Genomic DNA, 24796 nt, shown 5'->3' with positions numbered 1-24796 from the left:
CCAAGTACTCATCCAGAACCTGTGCATATTGATTTATTGTCCACAAGATGGAAGTGAGGGAAAGAGGGGAGACAGGAGGGGACCCTACTCTCCCAATGGAACTCTGAGTGGCCACAACTGAGGCACCATTACTGGGGATTTCAGGGTGCCTGGACACTGAACTTTTTGCCCACCTCTGTGGTCCCTGAAAGAGCCCCATACACCTGCTCCAGACATGTCCATGCATACTAATCCTCACACAGACACACACGCACGGAGGAAATAAATATGTTCCGTACCAAAATGCCCCCAGCCTGACACTTCAAGTGGGGCCCCTCCAAAAGGGAGGTCTTATAAGTGCTCAATTTCTTCAGAAATGGGGAGCAAGAATAGGGGAGGGGAAGGGCCAGACTCTGCTATCTCCATTTGCTGGTTTGAGGCAATCATGGGGTTTTCCCTGGAAAAGAGGGTGGGGGAACCACCTGTTTTTCTATAACCCCAGGCTGCCCTTGTCCAGCTGGAGCCCAGGACAGGGGCTTCCCCCAACTCTGCCCCAAATGGCACCTCCTGATAGTCCTTGGGCTCTTAGAGGCAGGGAGAAGCAGAGTGCAATGCTCAAAGCTAATACTGATTTGGTTGGCAGCAGCAAGAGGACTGACTGGGGGGGTGTCTTACCATCCCAGGGTGATGCTCACAGTAACTGGTGTTTCCCCGGCCAAGGGGAGGCAAGAGGCCAGCCCAGCAAGCGGGAGAACTGCCTTGTGGCAGTCCGGGGGAGAAGCCCTTGGTACTCAGAAAAGACGGCCACAACAGCTGGTCCCGGAAATCCCCAGTCTCCGGCCTCCGCAACCAGCGTCCAAGTACTGAGCGCTGGAGAGAGGAGTGATGCTCAGCCGGGGGCTGGTTGGTCGCTAGGCAACGCCGGCAGCCAGAGCCCGGCCCCGAGCAGCAGGTGCGCTCCCCGCCGTTGTCGGGGCGCCCGACCGCCCGCTCAGAGGCACACGTTGATCTGCTTGGAGAGCTCTCGCTCCAGGTCCAGGATGAGTGCGTCAAAGTCTTTGAGGTTCAGGTGCGCGTTGAAAGGCGCCTCAAAGTCGTCCTCGAAGTCGGCGGGGCCCGCCCGCTCGCCGGCCTCCTCGTCCTCCTCCTCGCTGTCGCTCCCCGTCACCTGGTCGTAGTCCGGCCCGGACAGGAAGTCCCGCCCACAGGGCAGGAAGTCCCGCCCGCAAACGCTCCAGTCGCCGGCGTAGCGGTTGCTCGGAGGGCTCTCGGGGCCGCCTCGGCCGCGGGGCCGAGTCACTACTTCGGGGCCCGCCAAGGGCAAGTTCAGCGGCGGCTGGCGTTTGGGCCGCAGGTACGGGGCGAGGTCCGGAGCGTCTGGGGTCCTGCGGGGATCTACGGGAGGAGAGGGAGCATTCGTGATGGCGTCACGCACAGCGGCGGCAACCAGGCCTCTGATTGGCTGCTTAGGCAGCCAGGTCCCTGATTGGTCTGCCGAAAGGCAAGGCCTTCGACCGGATCAGGGTTTCACTGGCTGAGCTAGAACCGGTTGCCTAGGCAACCGGCCGTCTAATTGGCAGGTAAGAGGGAGGGCCTCTGACCGCGTCAAGCGTGGACTGGTGGAATCTGAAATAGTTGCTGAGGCAACCAGGTACCGGTTTACTCAGGCGAGGGGACGTGGCCGTCCTGAAGTCCGAGACTCTAATTGGCCGCCCGAGAAAGCGTCGCCGCGGCGGCCTGGCCCGGATTGGCCGCGCGGGCCGGGGGCGGGCTCACCTGGCCAGGCCTGCAGCAGGTAGTGCAGCACCTCGATGTGGCGCTTGAAGTCCACCGCGTTGGTGAGGCCCGGGCCGGAGCTGCGGATGCGGGGCCTGGCGGGTGCCTGGCGAGCCGGCAGCAGCACGGGACCGAAGCACACGGCCAGGTTCTGCGGGGTCATGCGGTTGTGGGCGTGGAAGGAGGAGACAAGGCGCAGGTGGTCCAGGAGAAGCGTCAGCGTGGCCTGAGAGGAGAGGGTTGGGCGGGCATGAGGGGAGCAAAACCGGTCCCCTCTCGCATCTGAGGGAGACTAAGGCGGCTCCGAATGGGGGAACTGAGGTTCAAGGTCTCATAGCTGGGAGATGACTGAGCAAAGACTTAACCATTAGGTATTGGTATTAGGATCCCATTTTGCTGGAAGGGAGACTGAGGCCAAAGGTAACTTAGCTTTGGAATGGCAGAGTGTGGACTTGAACCCACTCTTTTGTGTGTTAGGCAGATTCTGTGTGTTTAGGCTCATTTTATAGATGAGGATATTGAGGCACAGAGAGGGTCTGGGTTTGTCCAGGACCCCACAGCCAGGAACCTCCTTTGTAGTAGGTTGACAGACCTGTGTTCAGAATCTGTGTTTTTGATACATCCTGTCTGTGCAATCTTGGGTAGCTCACTCAACTGCTCTGGGCCTTGGTTTCCATATCTGTGAAGTGGGGATACTAACAGAACCTACTTTTTTAGGGTTGTGATGATGCAACAAGCTCACAGCTATCACCAGACCAGGCATGGGTGAAGTGCTCTACTGATGTCAGCCCATTCCCTGTCCCACCCGCTCCTGCCGGGCCCAACTCACCCTTTCCACATCTGGCAGGCAGCTGAGGAGCCCACGGGTGCCCTCAGTGCTGGGGGGAGTCCTGCTTGGAGGCCCCTGGGCCATGGCCTCCAGCACCACCTGATAGAGGGGCTGGGTGATGAGTGGGGTGGGCAGCTCCCGAAGATAATCCTTGAGGATGCCTGCAGACACAGGGCCCACTCTGGTCAGGGCACCCCTGGCTTTCGAGGCTGGAGGGGTCAGCTGGGGCTGGGATGGGGGAAGAGGAGGAGGACAGGTGCCGGAAAGTGAAAAGACAGAAGGGGTGAGGTCCCAGAGGGACCACAGGGACTGCTTTGAAGTGAGGGTTAGGTGGGGAGCAGGCAGGGGAGAGAAGGGGCATGCTGACCAGTGATAACATTGATATCGGGGTACAGGTCCTCAGAGAGGCAGACAGCTGCACTGTCCCGCTCAAAGGCATCCCGCAATTCTTTCTTCATGGCTGCCGAGCCGCACAGACGGTACAGCCCCACTACCTGGGGGTGGGAGCACAGACGGGATATCTTCTTGGCAGGGCCACACACTGATCAGGGCCCAGGGGGGTGGGAGCTGGAGGTCTGGGCCAGGGTGGCAGGGGGCTGATAGGTTGGGGGCTGGCTGTAGCCTCACTGGCTGCCTTCTGGCTCCTCTGACACCCCTTCACCCCATCCCAGCTGGCCCCCAGACCTCAGACCCACTCCCCAGGACACCCAGTGTACAGAGGCCAGACCTTCCTTCCCACCCCACTTGGGATATTCCTAGCTCCTATCTCAGTCCAGACAAAGGCAGGAGGCTCCCCCCAGATCATAGCACCCAGCCCAGAACCCATGGGTCATCCATCCATTTAGTAACACAGGATCCCAGCCCTTCTGAAGCTCGGAGTCTGATGGGGGAAAGACAGGACTCCAATAACTCACAAACCTAAAACTGTGGCTGGGATAAGAGGGAAGAAGCTGGGAGAACTTAAAGCAGGACCTGACCTACTCATTGGGGTAGTCAGGGAAGGCTTCCTGGAGGAGGTGACAAGTGAGCTGAGGAGGAGTCAGAGTTTCCTGAGTCCAAAGAGGTAGGTGCCTGAACAAGTGATCCACGAGGGGCTCACCCGCAGTCCTCGGCGTTCAATCTGCCCAACACACTTCTGGATGATGAGGGGCACTTGGCCTGGGGGCTGCTCCCGCTCCACCAGCAGCGGCAGGGGCAGCCCGAAGACACGAGGCTCAGCTGTGCCCGGTGCTTCCTGCTGCTCTGACAGGGTCAGCTTGGCATACAGCAGCCCCTGGGGCTCCAGGCGCACAGCCAGCTGCTGGGCTTGGCATCCTGACGACACAAGGGGACCTGAGTGGGATCTGTCCCCTAAGCTCCTGGGTCCTGGGCCCCTACTCCAAGCCACACCACCACCCTGGCTTAGTCCCCTGGGGCGCTCTGGGGACAAGGGCAGCCGTGAGCTGAGTCCCATGCCCTACGGTTTCTCCCCTGTAGTTGCGCGCGCATCCTACCTCGGAAGACCGTGGGCAGCAGCACAGTGCCCTGGGCGCAGGGCCGGTGCCGCCGTACGCCGGGGTCCCACGCCAGCACCAGGGCCCGCAGCAGCCGGGCAGCCTCGAGTTCCAGGTGGAAGGTGTGGTCCAGCCGCAGGAAGTCCGGCCCCGCGCGCAGGGGCCCTGTTCGGGCCCGGGCCACCCCATCCACCTGCAGCAGGCAGCAGAGGTCTCTCGGGGTGGCCCCGGGCGCCGGCCGCAGCCCCCCCAGCCCGTACAGGTGCAGGCTGAGGCGGCCCCAGAGCGCGGCCGGGGGCCCCCGGGCCAAGGGGCCCACCTCATAGGGACGGAAGGCAGTGGGCGACGGGGGCCCCACTGGGCGCTCCGGTGAGTCGCCATCACTGAGGTAACCAGCCCGTGGGCCCCGCAGGCCCCCGGCCACCGCCGCGCGCCCGGGGGTCCCCACGCTGCTGTCCAGGTGGTAGCGGCTGATGACGGAGCCCGCGGGGGCGGCCCTCTCGCGCTCCCGGCCGGCCCGGCTGCCCCGCAGGCTCAGGCGGCGCCGCAGCTCCGGCAGCTTCTTCATCTTCATGGAGAGGCGCCGGGCCGGGCCCGGGGACTTCGTGCGCGAGGCTTTGGTGGGGGGGCTGGCGGGGGCTGCGCCTGTGGGAACGGCAGACCTCAGGGTCCAGAAGCCTGCAACTGGGACGGGGGTGATGCCGCGGTCATCTGGGGGGCCGGGGCCTTGAGGCTTGAGCTCACCTTGGGAGGCCAGGCCCTCTGGCTCAGCCGAGCCTGGCTGTGGCCCCAGGGGCTCCGGTGCCGGGGCTCTGGGATCTTCCTCAGGGATAGGGTTGTACCAGATCTCTCCGGCGGGCTCCCCGCTGCCAGGTGCCCCGGGCCCCAAAGCAGCGTCCTCTGGTGGCTTGGCCCCGCCCAGCACCCATCGGCGGCTGCTGGGCTCCAGGCTCTGCAGGTAGGCTCCCCGCGCGGGGCTGCGAGGTGCCTCAGGGCTGGGGGGCCCCTCTGCTCCCGCCTGGGGCCCTTCAGCAGCCTGGGGCTCTGACTCTGGAGGGCTGGGCTCCGGGTGCTGGGCTGGGCGGCCTGGTAGAGCACACAGGTAATGAGACCCAGACCCTACCCTCTGGCTGCCCCCCGGAGCAGCCCCAGCCAGAGCTCTTCCCCAGCAGGGGCAGGGGCTGGGTGCTCTCAGCGCGGCCCTCACACCACTCGCTTATTTGGAAAGGGCGGCCTCAGGCCAGCAGTCTCATCGGTGGCTAGCTTAGAGCCCGCCCGATGTCAGTCCCTGGCTCCCGAATGGGACTGACCCTCTGCCATCCAGCCTCAGGGGTGCGGTGGGCCCTGCGTTCCTCTCTCTGCTTCCCCAGCCCCCTCACGCACCCTGGCGTGGAGCCCTGCCCCTGTGCCTTCTCACTGGGTGGCTTTGGGCAACTCGCTTCCCATCTCTGAGCTGAGTGTCCTCTCATGAAATGCAGGCTTTGATGGCCCCCTCCAGGGGAGCTTCAGGGAGTTGGGTGTGGGGGCTGCTTCCCCATCCCTGGCATCAGGGTAAAGCACACGGCCCACAGTGGACGCTGGCTTGCTTGCTTGGAAGACAGGAGCAGGCATGACAGCGAGCACCCGGTTCTCCCTTCCCTGCAGCATGTCACCCCCACCCCCTAAGCCTGTCTTCCAAACTCTGCCCCCATCCTGGAGTGGGCCCTGTCTCTCAGCCCAGGCCAGATCCTCCTGGTCAGCGCCTGGTGGCCACCCCTTTGCTCCATCCTCCCCTCTCTGACATCCGGGGCTGTTTCCTTTGTTTTTGTGCGTGGGCACCCCTGTCCCTTCTCTCTGCTCTGGGAACCTTGGGAATATTTGGGAAGGGCTGGGGGAGAGGTCAGATCCGTGGAGCCATCTGGCCTCCCTCCTTTAACTCCTTCCTTCTGGAGACTTCCTGTCCCATGCAGCTCCCATTTTTTAGGTCTTGTCTTGTTTGCCTGTTGACTCCCTCCTCTGGTCACCTCCGATTTCCACCCCCCAGTACTCTGTCTCAGCAGGTCTCTGTTAGTAGTATAGACCAAAGAGCTGTATAAGTCACTTCACTGGCTCTGGGCAAATTACTCAACTGCTCTGTGCCTCAGTTTCCCCATCTGTATAAAAGGGACACTTTCCTGGGGCTGCCTAAGGTGGAAGCAGCTACCCAGTCACTGGTTAATAGGGAGGAAGGGAATGGGGGTATCTACCATGATTGACATACCGCCTCTCTCCTTCCTCTGAAGGAGTAGCCCCTCATCTCCCATCCTGGGTCTCCAGGGCTCAGGGTGTCCTCTGCCTGGCTTGACCGGGCCCCAGTTTCCCGGCCTTCCAGCTCCTCCTCCCCTCTCTCCAGGCGCTCCGTCTCGGCCCCATTTCCTGCCAGGGGCGAGGCCCCCTCCCGGGCCTCCCAAGGAGCCCGCAGTGCTGGCATCCCAGGCCAGGCGCACATAACGGTCCGCGCCCCCTCTGCCCCCAGCCCCTTCCTTCCAGGACCCCTGCCCGCCCCCGGCCCCCCCGCCCCGGCCCGCAGGGGGCTCCGCAGGACTACCCCTATACCCCACGCCCTCCCTTCTTGGGGCCCCGGGACACCCTCCCAGGCCGGGAGGGGTTCGGTGCCCCCCGCCTCCGCCACCTCCCCGGCTCACCGCGCTCCTTCGCGTCCGACTTTTTCCGGGGAAGTTTCTCCCGGCCCCGCAGGCGGGAGAAGGTCTTCCTGAGCAGCGGCTCGGCCATGCTGGGGCCCGGGCCGGGCGAGTGCGCGCCCCGGGCTCCGGCCGCGCCGCCCCCGCCCTCCCCGCCCCGCCCGGGCCTCCGCGCCAGCCCCCCGCCCCGCGCCAGCAGGAAGAGCATTCCGGGAATACTTGGCCCAAACTTTTTTTTTTCCCCTTCCCGCGGCCTGAGCGAGTGATGCCGGGAGATGTAGTCGCCCGGGCCGGGAGGGGAGGGGAGGGGAGGGGGCTCCAGCTCTGAACATCGTGGCGCTCGCCGGGCCCTGGCTTCCCTCTTATCCACCCTCCCTTGGTGATCTGCATACAGCAAGTTCTCTTGGGTTTAACTCCAAAACGCATCCTGCACCTACGCTCTCTCTTTCCCGCGTCCTCTCCGGCCTGGTGCAGGCGCGGGCATCACTCTGTTCCATGAGCCCCCGACCCCTTCCCCCTTAGGGATGGTGGTTTAAGAAACCATTCCAAACCTTAGTGGTGTAAAACAACCATTTTATGGTGCTCACAGACGCTCTGAGTCAGGAATTTGGGCAGGGCAGAGCTGACATTGTTTCTACTCAGTTGGAAAGACTGAGGTTTAGGGGTGACTCAACAAATGGGGGGCTGGAATCATCTGGAGGCGTGTCCACTTGCAGGTCTTGTGGTTGATGCCAGCTGTGGGCTGGGTTTCGCAGGGGCTGTGGACAAGAGCCCCTGTACGGCCTCTGGGTGCAGCTTGGGCTTCCTCCCAGCAGGGCAGAAGTCAGGGTGCTGGGCTCCTTACACAGCCTCCCAGGGCTCCTTAGTGAACAAGGCAGAAGTGTGTTGCCTTCCCTGACCCAGCCTCGGGTGTCATGCCCTGTCACTTCTGGTGCTAGATTCAAGGGGAGGGACACAGACCCCACCTCTCTCAGCGGGTGGTGTGTCAAGGTGACCTTGTGCAAGAGGATGTGGAATGGGAGATACTATTGCTGCCGTCTTGGAAAACGTAACCCACCTCACTCCTGCGTTCCATTCTTTATGCAGGGCCTGGAGTAGACTAAAGCTGAAATCAGATCATTGCATGCCCCTGCTGAGCAGTCTTCCCATGACTGCTCACCCCACCTAGAATAAAATCCGAACTCCCATGAATAACATCCAGGCCTAACAAGACTTCTGACCTCATCTCCTTTGTTGTCCCCATTGCTCACGGTGGTCTCCTCTCTGGTCCTCCTTCACATCAAACTGTTACTGCTCTAGGCCCTTGGTACATGCAGTTCCTTCTGTTTGGGAAGCCCTGGTTCTTTGGAAGCTGCCTCTTTCTCATCCTTTCATTCCAACAGCGCCTCCCTGGGAGGCCTCCTTGAGCACACCGATGTCTGGTCATTGTTACATCACCGTGTTTGATTTCTTTGAACACTTGCCACAGCTTGAACTTAACAGCTCCAGTAGATTGTTCTAGTTTATCTGCTTCCTTGTCTAGACTGGGGCTCACCAGATGCCTGTCTGTCTTGTTCACTGCTGAATGGCCAGGTGCCAGGTGATGAGGCCTGGACAGGAGCAGCTGGCCAAGAGGCCTGCACAGAGGAGGTTGTGTGTGTTTGCTGTTAAAGCGTCTTCATGTAGATCTCTGTGTTTATCCTACTTTGAGTTCATTGAACTTCTTGGATGTAGATTCATTTCTTTCATCAACTCTGGGAAGTTTTTTGGCGATTATTTCTTCAACTATTCTTTCTGCCCCTTTTTTCTTCTTTCCTTCTGGGACTCCCATTACGTGTATGTTGGTATGCTTGACAGTGTCCACAAATCTCTTAGATTCTGTTCATTTTGCTTGGAAGTGTGTGTTTGGGAGGAGTCGGGCTGGAGAAGGGTGGGGTGCACCCCATTTAGATCCCCGCTGGATGTTTCTGAGGCAGCTTCTGGCAGTAGACAGAGAGGTCAGGGGCCAAGAAAACACCTCTTCACAAGTCCAAGGCAGGGAGTGCAGGACTAGGGTCCTACTGGGGTTCTCTAGAACCTCAGAGGAGCCGGAGGCTGACATAGGCGTGAGAGCGCTCCTTGGCCTCACCCATGTCACACCAAATGATTAAAAAACACTCACATGACACATCAGTATTTATTATTTTCTTGGCAAACCCTTTTGACAGGGTTTCTGTATTTTTCTTGTTGCATTTATTTGGCTACATATAGCTCATTTAATTCATAGTTTGCTATGATTCTTTCTCAGTAATCAGAAATTCTTGATAAGTGAGAACAAGTAATCTACAAACTGTATGTAATGAAATGGTTATGAATGGTAAATTTCACACTTGGTGAAGTTTGCACAATTATTCATCTGGATTTTGGTAGTTGCTCTTCAGATTTTGGAGCCTGTGTGTATGTGTATTTTCTTTCCCCAAATGTTGTCACTGGCTGCAGGCCTGATGTGCTGTGCTTATGGTGCCTGATAGATAAATCAGCCCCCAGCATATATGCGGATGTGTTGGAAGAAGAAATGCAGGTGGAGGGGGCTGGTTAGGTTTGAGCAGAGGTGCAGAGCCAACAGTGGGGGTTGGTGGATAAATAACCCAGCTCCCTCGCCCCTTGTGTGGAGTGACTGAGGGGTGTGCTCTGCACTGACCCCCTGAGATCCCCGTGGGATTGAGCTCCGGCTGCCCACAGTGGAAACTTGCACGTCAACGCGCTCTTACCAACTTCCTTCCTTTCCCTGTCTCACTTCTCCACCACCTTTGCAGCGTTTCCTGGGTCACTCCCAAATAAAACACTTGCACATGAATCCTTATCTCAGGGTTGGCTTCTGGAGGACTCCAAGCATAGACAGTCTCTCTATGCCTCAGTTTCCTCATTAATCCAAAGCAATCCCCCTGCTGTCAAGGCTGTAGGAGTGGGCCGTAATAGGGGAGGGACATGTGTCTGTGGGCTAGGTCCATTGTTTGCCACCTCCTTAGGGTCCTTAATTCCTGGGAAATGGAATATGGAAAAGGTTATGGGGAGCAGGCCCCCAGCTTCCTTTACTCCCTATTGTCATTCCCAGTTGTCCCTGCACCTGAGGCTCACCTGCATCTGGCATCTTCCAGGGTCCACTGGGGCAGCGTTGAGGAGCTGGAGGGAGTGAAGGCAGTCAAGTACTTGTGAGGCAGCTTCCTGAGACAGGATGTGGTGTCAGCTGGGAGGCAGTAAGCAGAGCAGCATATGTTGGCCAGAGCCTCCCACTGGCCCTTGGAAAAGCCCAGCCAGGCAGCTGTGGGGCTGAAGCTGAGGTGCAGCAGGGCCCCTGTCATCCTTGCAGTGCCCTCCTTTTATCAGCTGCAGGCCTGCTGGGCTCTCCTGCTGACCAGGCCCCAGGATACCTTCAGCCACTGGCCATCTGGGCGTGCCAAGCCCTGCCCTCGTGCCCAGCTTACAGGGCCTAAGGGGGCCAGCCTGGCCACCGAAGCCTCATAGATGCTGGTTGTCCCAGAGGAAGGGGAAGCAGCCTAGAGAGAGGTGGCTGGTCAGGTGGGGACAAGTGCCCTGGGGTGGGCAGGGCCAGGCAGAGACCCTAGGTCATTCCTTAGCTCCTCCTTCATGCCTCCCAGGTCTCTGAGTTCTTCTGCAGATTCCAAAGAAAGGTCTGGCCCTTGACCGGCTTCTGGGAGGTAGCCTCGAAGCCCTTGGAGTAGCCTACCTGATCAGAACCTCTGTACGCCTGGGGGCATGCCGGACAGTTTATGATGACAGTGTGATTTATGGGGAGGGCCTTGGGCCACACTCTGTCAGCCTGACCTCGGGAGGGGCTGGAGACTGAGTGACTAAGTTCAGCCACATGTGTGGTCAACCATGTCTATGTTGCTAATCTGGGCTGAATTATATCCCCCCAAATTTGCGTGTTGAAGTCCTAATCCGCTGCCTCCCAGGTACCTCAGAATGTGACTGTATTTGGAAATAGGGTCTTTAAACAGGTGATTAAATCAAAACGAAGTCATTAGGGTGGGCTCTAATCCAGTGTGACGGATGTCCTTATAAGATGGGGAAGTTTGGACACAGACCTCTGTGCCCATAGAGGGAAGACGATGTGAAGACACAGGGAGAAGACGGCATCTGCAAGCCAAGGAGAGAGGCCTCAGAGGGAGCCAAGCATGCTGACATCTTATCTCCAGATCTCCTCCAGAACTGGGGGAAAATAAATTTCTGTTGTTTAAGCCACTCAGTCTGTGGTGTTTTGTCATGGCGGCCCTGGGAAACTAATACAGTGTCTGACCTCCGATGAAAACCCTGGACACCAAGACTCGGTGAGCTGCTCTGGTTGGCAGCACACCATGTGTGTTGTCACACATCGTTGCTGGAGAATTAAGTGGTGTCCACATGACTTCACGGGAGGGACACCGGAAGCTTGCGCCTGGTCTCTTCTGGACCGTGCACCCTGTGCCTTTTGCCTCTGCTGGTTTCCGTCTGTGTCCTTTCCCTTTAATAAACCATGAGCATGGCAACTTTGCTGAGTTCTGTGAGTCCTTCTAGTCAATCGCTGAACCAGAGGGCGGTCTCAGGGACCTCCCACCACTCAGGTTCACAGAGACGGAAGCGACTCCCCAGATCCGTGGCAAATGTACATTTGAGAGTAGGAGCTCCCCGTCCAGGACGTCGGCCTCAAGCCTTCCCGAGTCCTTTGCACGCCTTGCTGGAAGCGGCTTGCCAGCCTCTCCCAGCAGCTCTCCACCTGCGGTCCCCACAGCCCCGCCTGGGGCAGGGCTTGAGCTGTTCCCAGCTGCAGCATGACCTTGGGCAAGCCACCCCCTGGGAGGACATCCAGCGTCATGGTGGAAGGAGCGGTCAGGTTTTGGGGTCACACTAGGCTGGATTGGAGTCCCCCCTCTGCCCTGCTCCAGCATGGGGCCTTAGGACAGTCACTTTCCCTCTCTGAGCCTGTGTCTGGGTCTCTAAAATTGCTTTGATTCATCCAGTAAAATCCTGTACAGAAAGAAGTGTTGCTGTGCTTTAGACCAGCTAGGGGCACTCTGCTCCTTCAGATCTGGATGAGGTGACTCAAACCCCTTCCAATGCCCTCGCCCGATTTTGGAGAATTCTTGCATGGTTATTTTTTCGTGGTCTCCTGCTATTGCTCACTTAAGGAGTGCCACTGAGCTCACAATTCCTGGTCTATGGGGCGGGGCTCCAGCTTCTGTCCTCAGTTTCCCTAAGGCTCCTGTGTGTGGGGTAGCTTTGCTGAAGGCTGAGGGAGTGGCGGGGGGCGGGGGGTGGACATCATGTACCGCAGCCACTTAACCTTGACTGTTAGACGGTTTGGTTTCAACCGAGCCAGCTCAGTTACCTCATCTGGCATCCTAGAGTCTTGCCATCACACTGCTTCCTATTCATTCATTCATTCATACATTCATTCATCCTGTCAACAAATACATTTGGAGTGGCTGATGAATTAATCATGTGGGTATGGAGTTGGGCAAGATAAACAAGAGAATGCAGTCTCAGCTCGCAGTCAAGTGGCAAAATGGACATTCATCAAAGAATCACACAAACGGGTATAAAATCCCTGGTAGGATGAGGGGAATGAGGAGGAAGAGAGTGTACTAGGGCCCCTGATGTGGCTGGCATGGTGGGGGGGGCGCTTCTCTGAGCAAGTGGGGTTTGTGTTGAAATCTCACAGCTGAAGAGACATGAGCTCTGGCAAGAGGTGGGGAGGAAGGAGTGAGTGGCACGTGCAGTGATCCTGTGGCACCATCCCCGTCCGTCTCTGCCTTTTCTGATGCTGGGATTCAGCCCGCCTCGCTTCTCATTTTTCAGTCCATTTTGGCCTCCCTGCCTTTGTCACTCCTGTTCATCTACACCAGGGTTGGCAAACTATGGACATGGGCCAACTGCGGTCCTCAAGCCACAAATGTTTTTAAATTTTTAAAACAGTTGGAAACAAATCAAAAGACTACATTTCATGAACCATATTTCATGCAACTTTTGATAACTGTGTTTGATAATTAAAAATTTCAAACCTAGTGTCCAAGAGGGCAGCCTCTGTGGTACCATAGGATTAATGTGTCCAGTAGTAGGTAGTTTGAGAAGGCCCACACTGGATGGCAGATTTTAGACAGGATTTTCTGGGTCCCAAATTAATTAGGGTTTTTCAGCAATCCTGTAGACTGGCCTTTGACGCGGAAGACGGAGCCTTCCTTCTGATGTCCTGTCTGTGGGTGACGGTGGAGGTATTTGGGGACCCCGGTGGCCAGGTAGCCAAATTAGAAGAGGCGAGCCCTGGTGGGGTTTCTGGGGGGAGGAAAGGACTGAACACATACCAGTCACTAACACTCAAACAGCCAGACCCGTTTTTGCAATACAGTTTACTTTCTTAAAAAAGAGAGCTGCAAGTTATATTTTATCCCGACAGTTTGGGGAAGAGGAGCACGCAGAAGGTGGGTATTAGTTGGGAATCTTTCTGAATCATTTTCATGACCTCAACACATCTTTTAGTGCTACAGTAAAAAAAGAAAGGCCATATTTCATGACATGTAAAATGACACGAAACTCAAGTTTCAGTGTCCATAAGAGAGGGCCACGGGTGCTCAGCCGCGCCGTTCTTGATGTCCCGTCTGTGGTGGCTTCCACGCTGTGACAGCAGGGTCGAGTCACGTGGCAGGCGCTGCGTGACCCATAAGGCCGGTAGTATTTACTCTCTGGCCCTTTACGGAAAGTTTTCTGCCCTAACGCAGTTCAGGCTCGCCCGTGGCTTCGCCCGCGCGCAGGCCCTCCTCCCGCCCCCGCTTGGCCCTCATCGCGGTCCCTGCACCCTGGGGACCGGCCGCGGCAGGCTCCCTCCTGCGGGCCGGGGACGCGGGGCCCGTCTTTTCCGAGCAGCCCCGCCTCGCCCCCCGCGGGGCCTCCGCACACGCCGCTCCCTCCCGGGGCGGGCGGTTCACGGCCGGCTAAGTGCCTCCAAAGAAAGCCGCTTTAGAACCGCCTTGGGGGGCGGCGCCGCCGGCCGGTGGCCGCTCCTCGGGCCCCGCCCAGCCCGCCCAGGACCGCGCCGCGCAGGCCCGAGGCGTCCCCGACCCGGCGGGCCTGCGTCTCTGCGCTGCAGGCCCGTTCGGTCCCAAATCTCGACACCCCGCCCCCTGCCCCCCACGGATCCCAGGGATCCTCAAACTTGAAGGCTCGCGTACACCCGCTGGGCTGTTGAAACTACACCTCGGTGGTCTGGAACGGCGTCTGCGTCTTCATTGCTGGTGGACCCCCCGTGATGGTGGGACTTCTGATTCAGGAGCCACTTTGAGTATCACGCTGTACTTTTTCCATAGTAAACAGGCAGCAAACTCCTTCTGTAAAGGGCCGGATAGCAAATATTTTAGACTCTGTCAAGACTACTCGACTCTGCTGTGCAGCTTGAAAGCAGCCGGAGATGATACACAAACCAGCGGGCTGGGCTGTGTTCCGGTCAAACGCTGTTTCTGGGCGCTGAAGTTAGCATTTTCTGTAATTTTAATCTGTCACACAATCGTCTTATTTTGCTTTTTTCTGACCATTTAAAAACGTAAACACTGTTCTTAGTTTGCGGGCTGTACCAAAGCAGGCCTCAGGCTGGATTTGGCCCACGGGCCACAGTTTGCAAACCCCACTCTAGACACCGAGTCCTACAAAGTATCATATGCCCTTCAGACCTGGGTCTCGGGGATGGGTCCTCTGCTTGAACCTCGGTGGCCACCATCAGCAGCTTCCCTTTTCAGGCTTCAGTTTCCTCATCTGTAAAATAAGGAATTCTACTACTCACCTCGTGAGGGTTGTTTAAAATTTAATGAGTAACGCATGGAAAGGGCTGAGCCCTGTGTGGACGCAGTAAATCTCAGCTGTTGGCGTCATTCGGTGTCACCCTAAGACCTAGAAGATGAAGCCATGCGGTTCAGACCCTTCATCTTCTTCTCCAGCTGGAGCACAGACTCCCTTAACCAGAACACACAGCAGGTCTTGGACTTGAGAGCATGCCTCAGGGCGTGGCCCTCACAGCGTATCAGCTCGTCCTAAACTGACTATATGAGTTTGCTGGGGCCGCCGTAACAGCACACAACAGAAATGTACTCTCTGCAGACTGGAGGCCAGAGTCCAAGGTCAGGGTGCTGGCAGGGTGGCTCCTTCTGGGCGCTCTGGGGGAGGACCTGCTCCATGCCGATTCCCAAGCTTCTGGCGGTTGCTGGCAACCTCTGGCATTCCTTGGCTTGTAGAAGCATCACTTCCATCTCCACCTTCATCTTCATGTGGCCTTCTCCCTGTGTGTGTGACTGTATCCAAATTCTCCCTTTTTATAAGGACACCAGTGATACTGGATTAGGACCCACCCTAATGACCTCATTTCAACTTGATTGCCTTTGTAAAGACCCTATTTTCAGAGAAGGTCACATTCTCTGGTATTGGGGGATAAACTTTGACGTATTGTTTTTGGAGGACACAGTTCAACCGCTAACACTAACTCTCCATGCATTCCAGGCCGCCCGACCTGCTTGTTGCCGATGGCACCTGTAGAATCATGTTCGGCTTGGGTCCAGGTGAGTGACATCAAAGGAAACGCATGGGCTCCGGAGCTAGTCCAGGGCCTGTGTCCTCAAAATGTGGTCTGTGGACTCCCCACATTAGCCACCTGGAAAGCTTGTAAAAGCAGATTCAGGGGTCCAGTGCCAGCCCATTGATTCACAGTCCCCATGAGCCCAGTGCCCGCAACTCCTGTGATCCAGTGTGGGGTAGGGGGTGGGGGTGGGGTGCTGATGACAACAATCCTCTCCTGAAGTCTTGGCCACAAGGTCCCCAGTGAGACAAAGGCTGGTGGGTGAAGCAAAGAGCAAGTGAGCTAATCTTAGCAGATGCTTCCAAACTCCTTCCCCAAGTCACTTAGGAAGCACAGTGACGTAGCTGGCTAATACGCATTGTCTTTATCAATATTAAAATAAGAGTAGCCAACCTTTTATTTGACTAGTATTATCCACATAGCAATCCTATAAACCTAATCCCCAGAGGGGCTAATTTAAGGCCACTTCCGAGCCTTCCCTGGTACTCTGATCTTCACTGGAAAGATAAATTGTGGAGAAAATGTGCACCTCCCGCTTTGGGTTCCTGTAGCACTTCATTCATCTGTTTGTGACACATTTACCACATTGCACTGTAGTGATTTATTTATACGCCTCTATCCCCCACTAGACTCTGAAAGCCTCGAGGGCAGGGATGGCATGCATCTCTGTGGCCTGGCACCCAGCAGTGGTCCTGCGACACTGTAGGTGCTCCACACTATTTGCCCTAGGACCGAGGAGGGGCTGCTTTGCCGACAAGCTTCCTCAAGGCCACTTTCATGTCCTTGTTCCTTAGGCTGTAGATAAAGGGGTTCAGCGTGGGGATGACCACCCCACACATCAGGGTGGCTGCCTTGTTCTTCTGGGAGGAGGCGGCAGATGTGGGCTGCAAGTACACAGCGAAGATGGTGCCATAGAACAGTGACACCACAGTGAGGTGCGAGCCACAAATGGAGAATGCTTTCCACTTGCCCTGAGCAGAAGGGATCTTGAAGACCGCTCGGAAAATGCAGGTGTAAGAGAAGAGGATGCACGAGAGCGGGCTGATGCCCATGATGATGCCAAAAGCAAAGATCACCAGCTCATTGGTGTGTGTGTCTGAGCAGGAGAGCTTCAGCAGGGGCATGAGGTCACAGAAGAAGTGAGGGATTTCAGAGCCGCCACAGAAGGTGAGTTGAGCCATGAGGCAGGTGTGCACAAGCGACTGGAAGTTGGTGATCAGCCACAGCCCTCCCACAAGCAGCACACAGACACGAGGGCTCATGATGACCGAGTAGCGCAGAGGGTGGACTATGGCTATGAATCGGTCAATGGCCATCACGGCCAGGAGAAAGCTGTCCATGGTCCCAAACAGGTGGAAGGCATACATCTGAGTGAGGCAGCCTGCAAAGGGGATGGCTCGACTCTGGGTCCAGAGGTTCACCAGCATCTTGGGGACGGTGGTAGAAGAGAAGAAGATGTCGACTAGGGACAAGTTGGAGAGGAAGAAGTACATGGGTGTGTGGAGATGGGAGTCTGTGATGATGGCCAGGATGATGAGCAGGTTTCCAAAGACGGTGACCAGGTACATGGACAGGAACAGCCCAAAGAGGAGAGTCTGATGCTCTGGCTTTTCTGTGAGTCCCAGGAGGAAGAATTCTGAGCCTACTGTTTGGTTTTCTGGTTCCATGGACAGCCTGTGTCTACTGCAAAAGAAAGAAGGGGAGAGGGAAGCAACATCGAGCTGGGAGTTGGAGACGGAGTTCTGGTCCCAGCTCCCCACTGAGGTCGGTAGGGGTCTGTGTAAATCCACGGGATCCTTACAGCAAATCTCTTTGTGTCACACTCTCTTCAGTAGATTTCTCTTTCTCTAAATGAAACCATCCTTGCCTGAGATACTCTGTGTGTCAAAGGCCTAACTTGGTTGTTTAGACGTAAGTTGAATATTATTAATAAACATCGTTATTTCTCTTTGGTGGCGATGCAAAGCTTCATAGAAACAAAATTGAGCGGAATCAAACCTAAGCCGAAACCTGGCATGATAAAACGAAACCTGACCATCCTCCTTTCTCCCTTTCCCATTATCTTTCTCTCTCGTCTCTCCTCCCTCCCTTTCATCCCTGCATCAACAAGATATAATTTTAGCGTCAATTTTGTGTTAAAGACTAGGGATGTGAAGACGAATAGCACTCCTTCTCTGCTTCCAGTGAACCCCAAATTTACTTGGGGGCACTTTATGACCTGCTACCACATGACCACTACAGTAGACACTCTCTTTTGTCATGATGAGGACCAGTGTTGGAAAAGCTTGCAAAGGGTGGGAACGTAAATGTGCACAAACTTGCCTTCCACGTCTTAACTTAAGTATGTAAATTTATTCAGTGGGCTTTGATGGGGAGCAAGGTCTCTTCTCTGAGCATGTGATGCATTGGTGGCGGATCTGTATCAACGTTCTTGCCTCAGCCTATCTTGGCTTCTATCTATGCTCCAGTTTGTTTCATTACGGTGGAACAAGAAACTAGGGATCCTTGCAAAACAATCTGTTGCAGAATCCTTTCAGAGTTTTACAAATTTACACCCAAATTGTGTTTGGTTATCTTGCTCACATCTAATTTGATGGCAATTTCTTTTTTAGTGATTCCTTTTTATTAAGCCTTTCCAAAACATTCAGTTTGGATTTCACAAAACCACATTTCCTCTTCCCTCTCTCTCCCCTTCTTCCTTCCTGCTTTCATTCTGTCCATCCTTCCTTCCTTCCCTCCTTCTTTCTCCTGTGGTTCTTTCATTTACCTAGCATTCAGTTGAGTGATACAATTGCAGCAGCAACTCTGTCAGGCTTGGGATGACTTCAAACAACTCAACTCAACTGATGAGAGCAGAAATGCTTCGGCGAGCAGGTGAGTAGCCGTCTGGCGATGAGCACTCAGCATGCCAGGACAGCAATCAGTATATCTTCAGGGGAGATAGAAGCCATGGATGAACCCAGAAAGCTGCTTAAGTGGAATTTTTAAAGAGAGTGTTCACAGTAATAAAAGGAAAACACGTGGAGCTTTAAAGCTAATGGTATTTTGGAGGTATTTTTTGCCATCAGCAGTAGCTTTGTGGGACAAAAAAATTTGTGTTTTCTTATGTTCTAGACAGACTGTCACTGCCAATTGAAACAGTTTTGCACCCTCAGTAAAACATACCTTGTTATATCACTTGAAACAGCTGTTAAAAAAGTTTATTCAAAATAAAACTTCCAGACGCATCCTGGACTGTTCAAAGATAAGCTGTTTTCATAAAAGCGACAAAAGTGTGCTCGAATGCCTCCTTGATGGAAAGATAGGTGTGCACTGTGCTTATTCCTGTGGTCACTATGATCCAAGAAAAGCGAGTTTATGAAATAACATTCTTATGTGAACAAATATTAAAATTGCAACTAAAGTGGTGAATACGTGAGAGCAAGATTTAAAGAAATGCAAACTCTTAGGCACGTTCCAATAATATTCTCATTCATCCATTTTAAATTGCTAATGAGTATGACCCTGGTTTTGTTTCCCCATCTATTTAGCAAGGAAGTTGGAGTTCATCTGAGGGCGTTTTAATGTGTAGAGTTACAGGCAAGTTTTGAACTCCTCTCTGCTTTGGCATCAGCAGTTTGGGACCTAGGAGCAGCTTCGTGTCAAAAGCAGACCTTTATCCCATCCATACAAGACCACCGAAGCCTGGCTGCATTTGCCTTTCTAAGTCTCCATTTCCCAGTGGGCGTATTTATCCTTTATTTCACTTAATGAACATTAATGAAGAATGTGTTGGGTGTCGGGCACTATCTGTTCCTCTTATAAGACATGGATGAAATAGAAAAAAACCCCAGCATGGCATGACTCACCAAGTCCTTGTAAAACCTCAATATTGTCTCTTTCCAGCAAAGAGAGAATTTTCCTTTGCTTAACTCATTTCTTCCCTGGTTAGGTCCCTGTGTCTTATAATCAATAGCCAGTAACAACACATCAGGGGAGTTTAGTGACAATATCTGTAAAGTATTGAGCCTTCTTAGGAATCACAAGTTCTTTACGTGTAGGTCTCACAACCCTGAGAAGGAGTTGGTGTTGGCCACAACTTATGATGAGAAGATGGGAGGTGCTGAGAGAGATGCTAGCTTGCAAGTGCTTGATCTCTCGTTTGAACTGAGATTTATTTTCACCCTCTCATGCCCCATTGCCTCTCCGAATGTGGCCACTCACACTTCATTATGGGTGGAGGTGTTTCAAGGCTAAACTCTGTGCTGTCAACACATGCTGGGGAAAACTATTCAATTGTAGGTGTTTTAAATTTTTGTCTTCCTGTCTCCCAAGGAACATTAGTCTCCAGAAAGAGTTAAGGTTTTCGGAGTGGGATCAAGATGTAAATGGGAAAACATAGCACATAGATGGGTCTGTGTAAGAAAGGCTATGGGTGACTCCAAGGTGTTGCAAGAACAAGGGAGAGATGCAAATACCTGCCAAGAGGAGTAGGACCCTTGGAGGTGGAAGAGGTGTCAAAAGGGAGCTTTTAGGAAGGTTAGAAGCATAATCTCCTCTGGTAACCTCAAGAGATCTCCAGCAAAGCCTTATATTACTTTTCAAGGTTTTTTAGAGTTGAGTTTGAGGTTTTTGCAAGGTGACGCTCAGCTTTCTCTTGGCTGCATATGCTACTGTGGGACCCCTCCCAGCAACGTCTTTGCAATAGTCCTCGGTTGTTGACATGAAGTCCTTGGTTGCACCAGAGCAGTGGTTCTCAACCCTTGAGTGTGCATCAGCATACCATAGGGAGAGGGCTGGATAAAATACAGGTAGCTGGGCCCACTCCTTGGAGTGTCCGGGGTGGAGCTCAAGAATTAGCACTTCTAGGAGATTCCCTGGGGATGCGGCTGCTGCTGGCCTGAGACCACACCTGGGGAACCACTGCATTGGAGAAAGCTGTTTTTTAGCATCTCACCCATTTGTGCAGGTGTCCCCCAACCACAGACCATAGATGCTTTTCCTCCACATGATCAGCCACGGAGGGTCTGCCCTCTGTACCTTTTGTCCATTCAGAGGGTATAGAGTTAGTCTCAGTCACTTCTCTCTCTTCTTTCTCTCTCTCTCCAGGAAGGAAGGAAAGAGATTTCTCTTCTCTGATCCCATCCAGCTCACTCTTCTTCTCCACCCCTCATTGACTTACCAGGATGGTTTCACCAAGAGGGTGGTCTTGGCAAACCTTCTTCTCCACTGATTGCCGTGGGATCCTGAGATCAGCACTAAGCCCCCAGGAAGGGTGTGGGGAGTCCAGTCAGCTATGATGGCTGGGACAAGTCTGGTATCTATGGGGGGAAATCATGTGTTTCCCCTGCCCAGCCTGGGGCAGATGAGCGGGGGGCCAGGGACACAATAGGATATTTACAGTTTGGGGGCTCTTGGGGACTCCATTCCCATGGCTCCTTGTTAAGGGGTAGATGCTAATTATTTTGTTTCTACTCTTGCCACTTGTGGCCTATTCTCTCGGGTCTGTGCACTTTGGGATGATGGAGTGTGTGAGGAGATGAAGAAGTCACTAGGCATTCACTCTCACAAGGACACCCCCCACATGGCAGTTCCCAGGCAGGGTGGTCTGGAGGTCCAAGTCCTTCACAGGGCACTCAGATGCCTGAATCAAAGATGTCCTTTCACTTATTCCATCATGATGGAAACTCCATGAGGGGAGGGAATTTATACTGTTGGGTTCACCAAGGAAAGTTCCTGGGAAGAAATAGTCAATAAATGTACATCAAATGGATGAATTTGTCAAACACTTACCGGTCACCTGCCATAGGTCAGGAGCTGTGCTTGGCACTGGGGTTTCAAAACACATGCTTGCTGAAGATGCCTCCCAACAGCCAGAGGAAGGGCTCAGTCTTCATTAACCTGTTTTAGTCCCTACCAAGCCCTCTCTGGATGAGGATTAGGGAATCTCTCTTCTACTCTTGCTCATCAACAATTTTGGTGGGCTTTGTTCTTTTCTGTTGGGGCGCCCACACCATGACCCCCATTTATGTTTCCCCAGGGAGCCGCTCTATCTCCCAGGACCCTTCTAATTTTACCTTCTCCCCCACTGGCTTTTTTATGATTTTAAAAAATTTATCTTTTTAAATGTGAAATATTAATTCGGTTAAGAAAGTAGTCATGCAATGAAATAATGAAGTGCCGTCCCCAAATCCAGGTCCCCATCCCTCCAATTCTTAACAAGCACCCTCAGTGGATAAGCTGTTAATGGTTTCTTGTATAACCTTCCAGAGTCTCTTTACACATACACACACACATATATTCTCCTTCCATTTTGTACATAAAAATAACATACTATAATTCTGTTCTGCACCTCGTATTTATCACTCCATTTATTTTTGTGATCTTTTCATATTCTTATTTTTTTTACAGCCCCTTATTTTCCATTGCACAGATGGTGCTGTAATCTGTATAACTAATTTTCTATTGATGGTGCCATAATTTATGTAACCAGTTTTCTATTGATGGATGTTTCCAGTCTTTGCTAAAATGAATACTTGATATACATCATCATTTCATAGTTTACCTTTGTCACTTCCAAAATGTTATATTAATGGAATCACACAGCATGTAGCCTTTAGACAAAGCCTGGCTTTTTACCCTCAGCATAACATTCTTAAGATCCATCCGAGTTGTGTGTATCTAGTTCATTCCTTTTTATGGCTGAGCAGTGTCCATGGTATGGATGAACCATAGTGTGTTTATCCAGTCATTCATTGAAGGTTGTTTCCAGTTCTGGCTACTACACATAAAGTTGCTGTGAACATTCCTGTGCAGGTTTTACTGTGGACATACATTTTCATATCTTTAGGAGTATGAGTGCTGGGTTGTATGTTAAGTGTATGTTTAACTATAAAAACTATATATATATATATATGAATATATGTAAATCTTATATATTTATAGGAAACTGTATATATAAAACTATAGATATTTAATCTATCTATTTATCTGTCTCTCTATCTATCCAGCACCTAAAGTCGCTTTATCATTCCTCCACTTTCTTACTCCATCTTTTCTCCCCAAAGATAACTACTTTCCTGATTTCTAACACCATAGATTAGTTGTGCCTTTTCTTGAGCTTTATTTAAACTCAGTCATATAGTATGTACACTTTTTTTCCTGTTCTATTTTACTTAACATTATATTTGTGAGATTCATCCCAGTTGTATATGGAAGTAGTCCATCTCTTCTCACTGCTGTAGTATGAGTTGATTAAGATATTTTGAGTTGTGTTCCTTTTACTTGGAAAGAAGGATCCCTAAAACTGATATCCAGTATTTGAATGAGCATCACAAATAAAATACTCCAAAAGCCTGAGGACCTACATCATAGGTACTCCGTAAGCGTTATGTGAGAGGTTGGCTCAGAGTCACTCAGCTGAAGATGGTGGAGTCTGAACTTGAGCCCAGTCCGTTGGAACTGTTTCCGTGGCACTGTGCACCATCTTCTGTACACGTCTGCTGGTCTTCGGGAACGTTGGGAGGCAGGAGTGTGACGGTTAAACTCAGACAAGCCTTAGCACTCCACTTGGCAGCTGTGAGATCCTTGGGAAGTGATTGAAATACCACTGAGGCTTCCTTTCCTTACTGATATAAGAGGATGGTACTACCTATCACTCACCTTGCAGGCAGGTTGTGAGGCTTAAATGGCACAATATATGTAAAGTGCATAGGGAAGCTATTGTATACAGTCAACACTTAATAAAAGTTCCTGTGATTATTTCACTGTAGCTCCTTTGAATGAGGATTTCTGGAGCTCAGCAGGTTTGCATGTATTTCCAGCAGCCAAGATATTCCCCTAGAGCTAAACTGACAGTATTGAACTCTCAAAGTCATATCCTTTAGTCAGATCTAGGCAAGAAGGAGTAAAGTCTAAGTAGGGGGGAAAGGGAAGAGAAAGGCTATTCTGACCAGGCTGACTGACTGTGGCCAGTTATATAGTCAGTGAGGAATTGATTCATTTGAGGCAAAAGTAGAAAGTTTCAGACTGTGCCTCTCCTTAATTTTGGTTGTTGCTGTTGATCAACATGTGCCCATGGGAAGAAGTGTCATGGTTGTAAGGAGAAGTGCTGAACAATGCTGTTCTCTGGCTCTCCTGCAGGCAACAGGCCCAACTTGCTGGGCAAAGCTGACCAATCACCATGTGCCTCTGACTTTGTTCTTTTGTACCTCTGGGCTTCTAGGAGCTGATGCCTGTGGGGGCCAGGGAGGCGAATATGCTGGACCATTTCAGCACCATGGACACAGATCGTTAAGGCTTTGTTGCTGTAATTGGGCATCTCTAGGATTTTCCACTGACAGCAGTGGGCTGGATGGGGAGAGCTCTGGCTTTGCAAGCAGATTGCAGAATATCATCCCCATTTCTTACTTGTTTTGGGAATGTAAACAAGTGATGTCACCTCTTGGGTCTCAGTTTCTGTATCTGTCAAAAGGAGTTGACATTCATCACTGCCTGTCTCTCATGACGGTTTCTGTGCACCCTCCTACCTCCTGAGTCTCAATCCTCTGCCTTGAATGGGTATCCAGTACACCCTAAGTGCATCCTTCTCAGGGCAGCCCAGCCCTGCAGTGAACCTGCTTCCAGAATCTTCCATCTTCCTTGGTCAGTGCACCAACCTTTGTCTGGAGTTGATGGACAACTCCTGGGGCATGAAAGACCTGGGACAAGAAAGTGCAGGCTGGGCTTGTGGAGAGTTTTGGGAAATCCTGAAAAGGGAGAAGAAATATTTAGGAGCAGCTGTGGGGAGTAAAGATATATCTTCCTCTCTCTCTCTTTCAGCAGATTTCAACCCAAAGTGTACATAATTGGATTGGGTTGATCAATTTTACTCTTCATTTCATGGTTCACCTTCTCTATCAGTCCCGGAGTGACCTCTATTTTTCAGTCTCTATTTAATTTCCCTTCACTCCTAGTCATACGTGCTCATATTGTGTGTTCATTCAATTGACCATCCAAATCTCTACATACATTTTTGTATATCCATGAAAAATATAGTTTTGTTTAATTTTGTTTTTTGAAAAATACATAAATGATATTGTACACATATTTCCTTTTGTCTCCTGCTTTTTTATCTCAAAGTTAGATTTTCAAGATCTATCAACATCTACATATGTAGAATTCATTCATTCATTTTAACATGTGTATATTGTTGCATTGTATATAGGTATCACATTTATTTTTCATGCCACTCTGGATGGGCATTTTGGTTGTTTCCATCTCTTTGTTATAATGAACATCCTCGAACACACCACTTCATGTTTCAGAGTTTCTCTGGAGGTTTGTACTTGGTGTAGGAATTGCTGAATCTTTAGGCATGCAGAAAATGAATAGGAAATGGATTTTAGGACGTTTTCCTATGCAGGATCCCTTTTGAAATTCTTTTAGGGGCTTTAGTAAGCATTAGAATGGCATTTCCTGGTAATGTTGGCCATTGGACTATATATCTTGGAGTGCAGCTCTGGGC

At 52.6% G+C, this 24796-nt stretch overlaps 2 protein-coding genes and 2 long non-coding RNA genes across 4 annotated transcripts in view; 2 read left to right on the top strand and 2 right to left on the bottom strand.

The window, feature by feature from the left end:
- Positions 1–16: 16 nt before the first annotated feature.
- Positions 17–6911, bottom strand: SYDE1 (synapse defective Rho GTPase homolog 1). The gene is made up of 8 exons (XM_023625311.2): positions 6741–6911; positions 4822–5163; positions 4078–4722; positions 3684–3898; positions 2952–3078; positions 2585–2745; positions 1756–1981; positions 17–1374 (listed from the first exon to the last, which is right to left on the bottom strand). The coding sequence occupies exons 1-8, from the start codon at positions 6826–6828 to the stop codon at positions 971–973; spliced, it is 2208 nt and encodes a 735-aa protein (XP_023481079.2). The 5' UTR covers positions 6829–6911; the 3' UTR covers positions 17–970.
- Positions 1203–24796, top strand: part of LOC111769623 (uncharacterized) — an 86090-nt gene continuing 62496 nt past the window's right edge. Inside the window, exons 1-2 of the long non-coding RNA XR_002802404.2 lie at positions 1203–1333; positions 15237–15295. This is a non-coding gene — a long non-coding RNA (uncharacterized lncRNA). The remainder of the gene's footprint in view (positions 1334–15236; positions 15296–24796) is intronic.
- Positions 1763–10961, top strand: LOC111769622 (uncharacterized). Its single transcript, XR_002802403.2, has 2 exons — positions 1763–1903; positions 10819–10961. It is a non-coding gene; the product is annotated as an uncharacterized lncRNA (long non-coding RNA).
- OR1I5 (olfactory receptor family 1 subfamily I member 5) lies at positions 16038–16979 on the bottom strand. The gene has a single exon (NM_001391175.1). It carries the CDS (start codon positions 16977–16979, stop codon positions 16038–16040), a length of 942 nt encoding a protein of 313 aa, NP_001378104.1.

Source organism: Equus caballus, chromosome 21 (genome assembly GCF_041296265.1).
Source record: "Equus caballus isolate H_3958 breed thoroughbred chromosome 21, TB-T2T, whole genome shotgun sequence".
Taxonomy (NCBI): Eukaryota; Metazoa; Chordata; class Mammalia; order Perissodactyla; family Equidae; genus Equus; species Equus caballus.
Note: the sequence above shows the minus strand (reverse complement) of the source record. Positions and strands in the feature narration are given on the sequence as shown.

Excerpts from the sequence above, each read along its gene's own strand:
- SYDE1 (XM_023625311.2), bottom strand. The coding sequence starts at position 6,828 with ATGGCCGAGCCGCTGCTCAGGAAGACCTTCTCCCGCCTGCGGGGCCGG. Across the intron at positions 3,899-4,077 it reads GCTGCCCACGGTCTTCCGAG|GATGCCAAGCCCAGCAGCTG; the intron begins GTAGGATGCGCG and ends TTGTGTCGTCAG. Across the intron at positions 3,079-3,683 it reads TTGAACGCCGAGGACTGCGG|GTAGTGGGGCTGTACCGTCT; the intron begins GTGAGCCCCTCG and ends TCCCACCCCCAG.
- OR1I5 (NM_001391175.1), bottom strand. The coding sequence starts at position 16,979 with ATGGAACCAGAAAACCAAACAGTAGGCTCAGAATTCTTCCTCCTGGGA.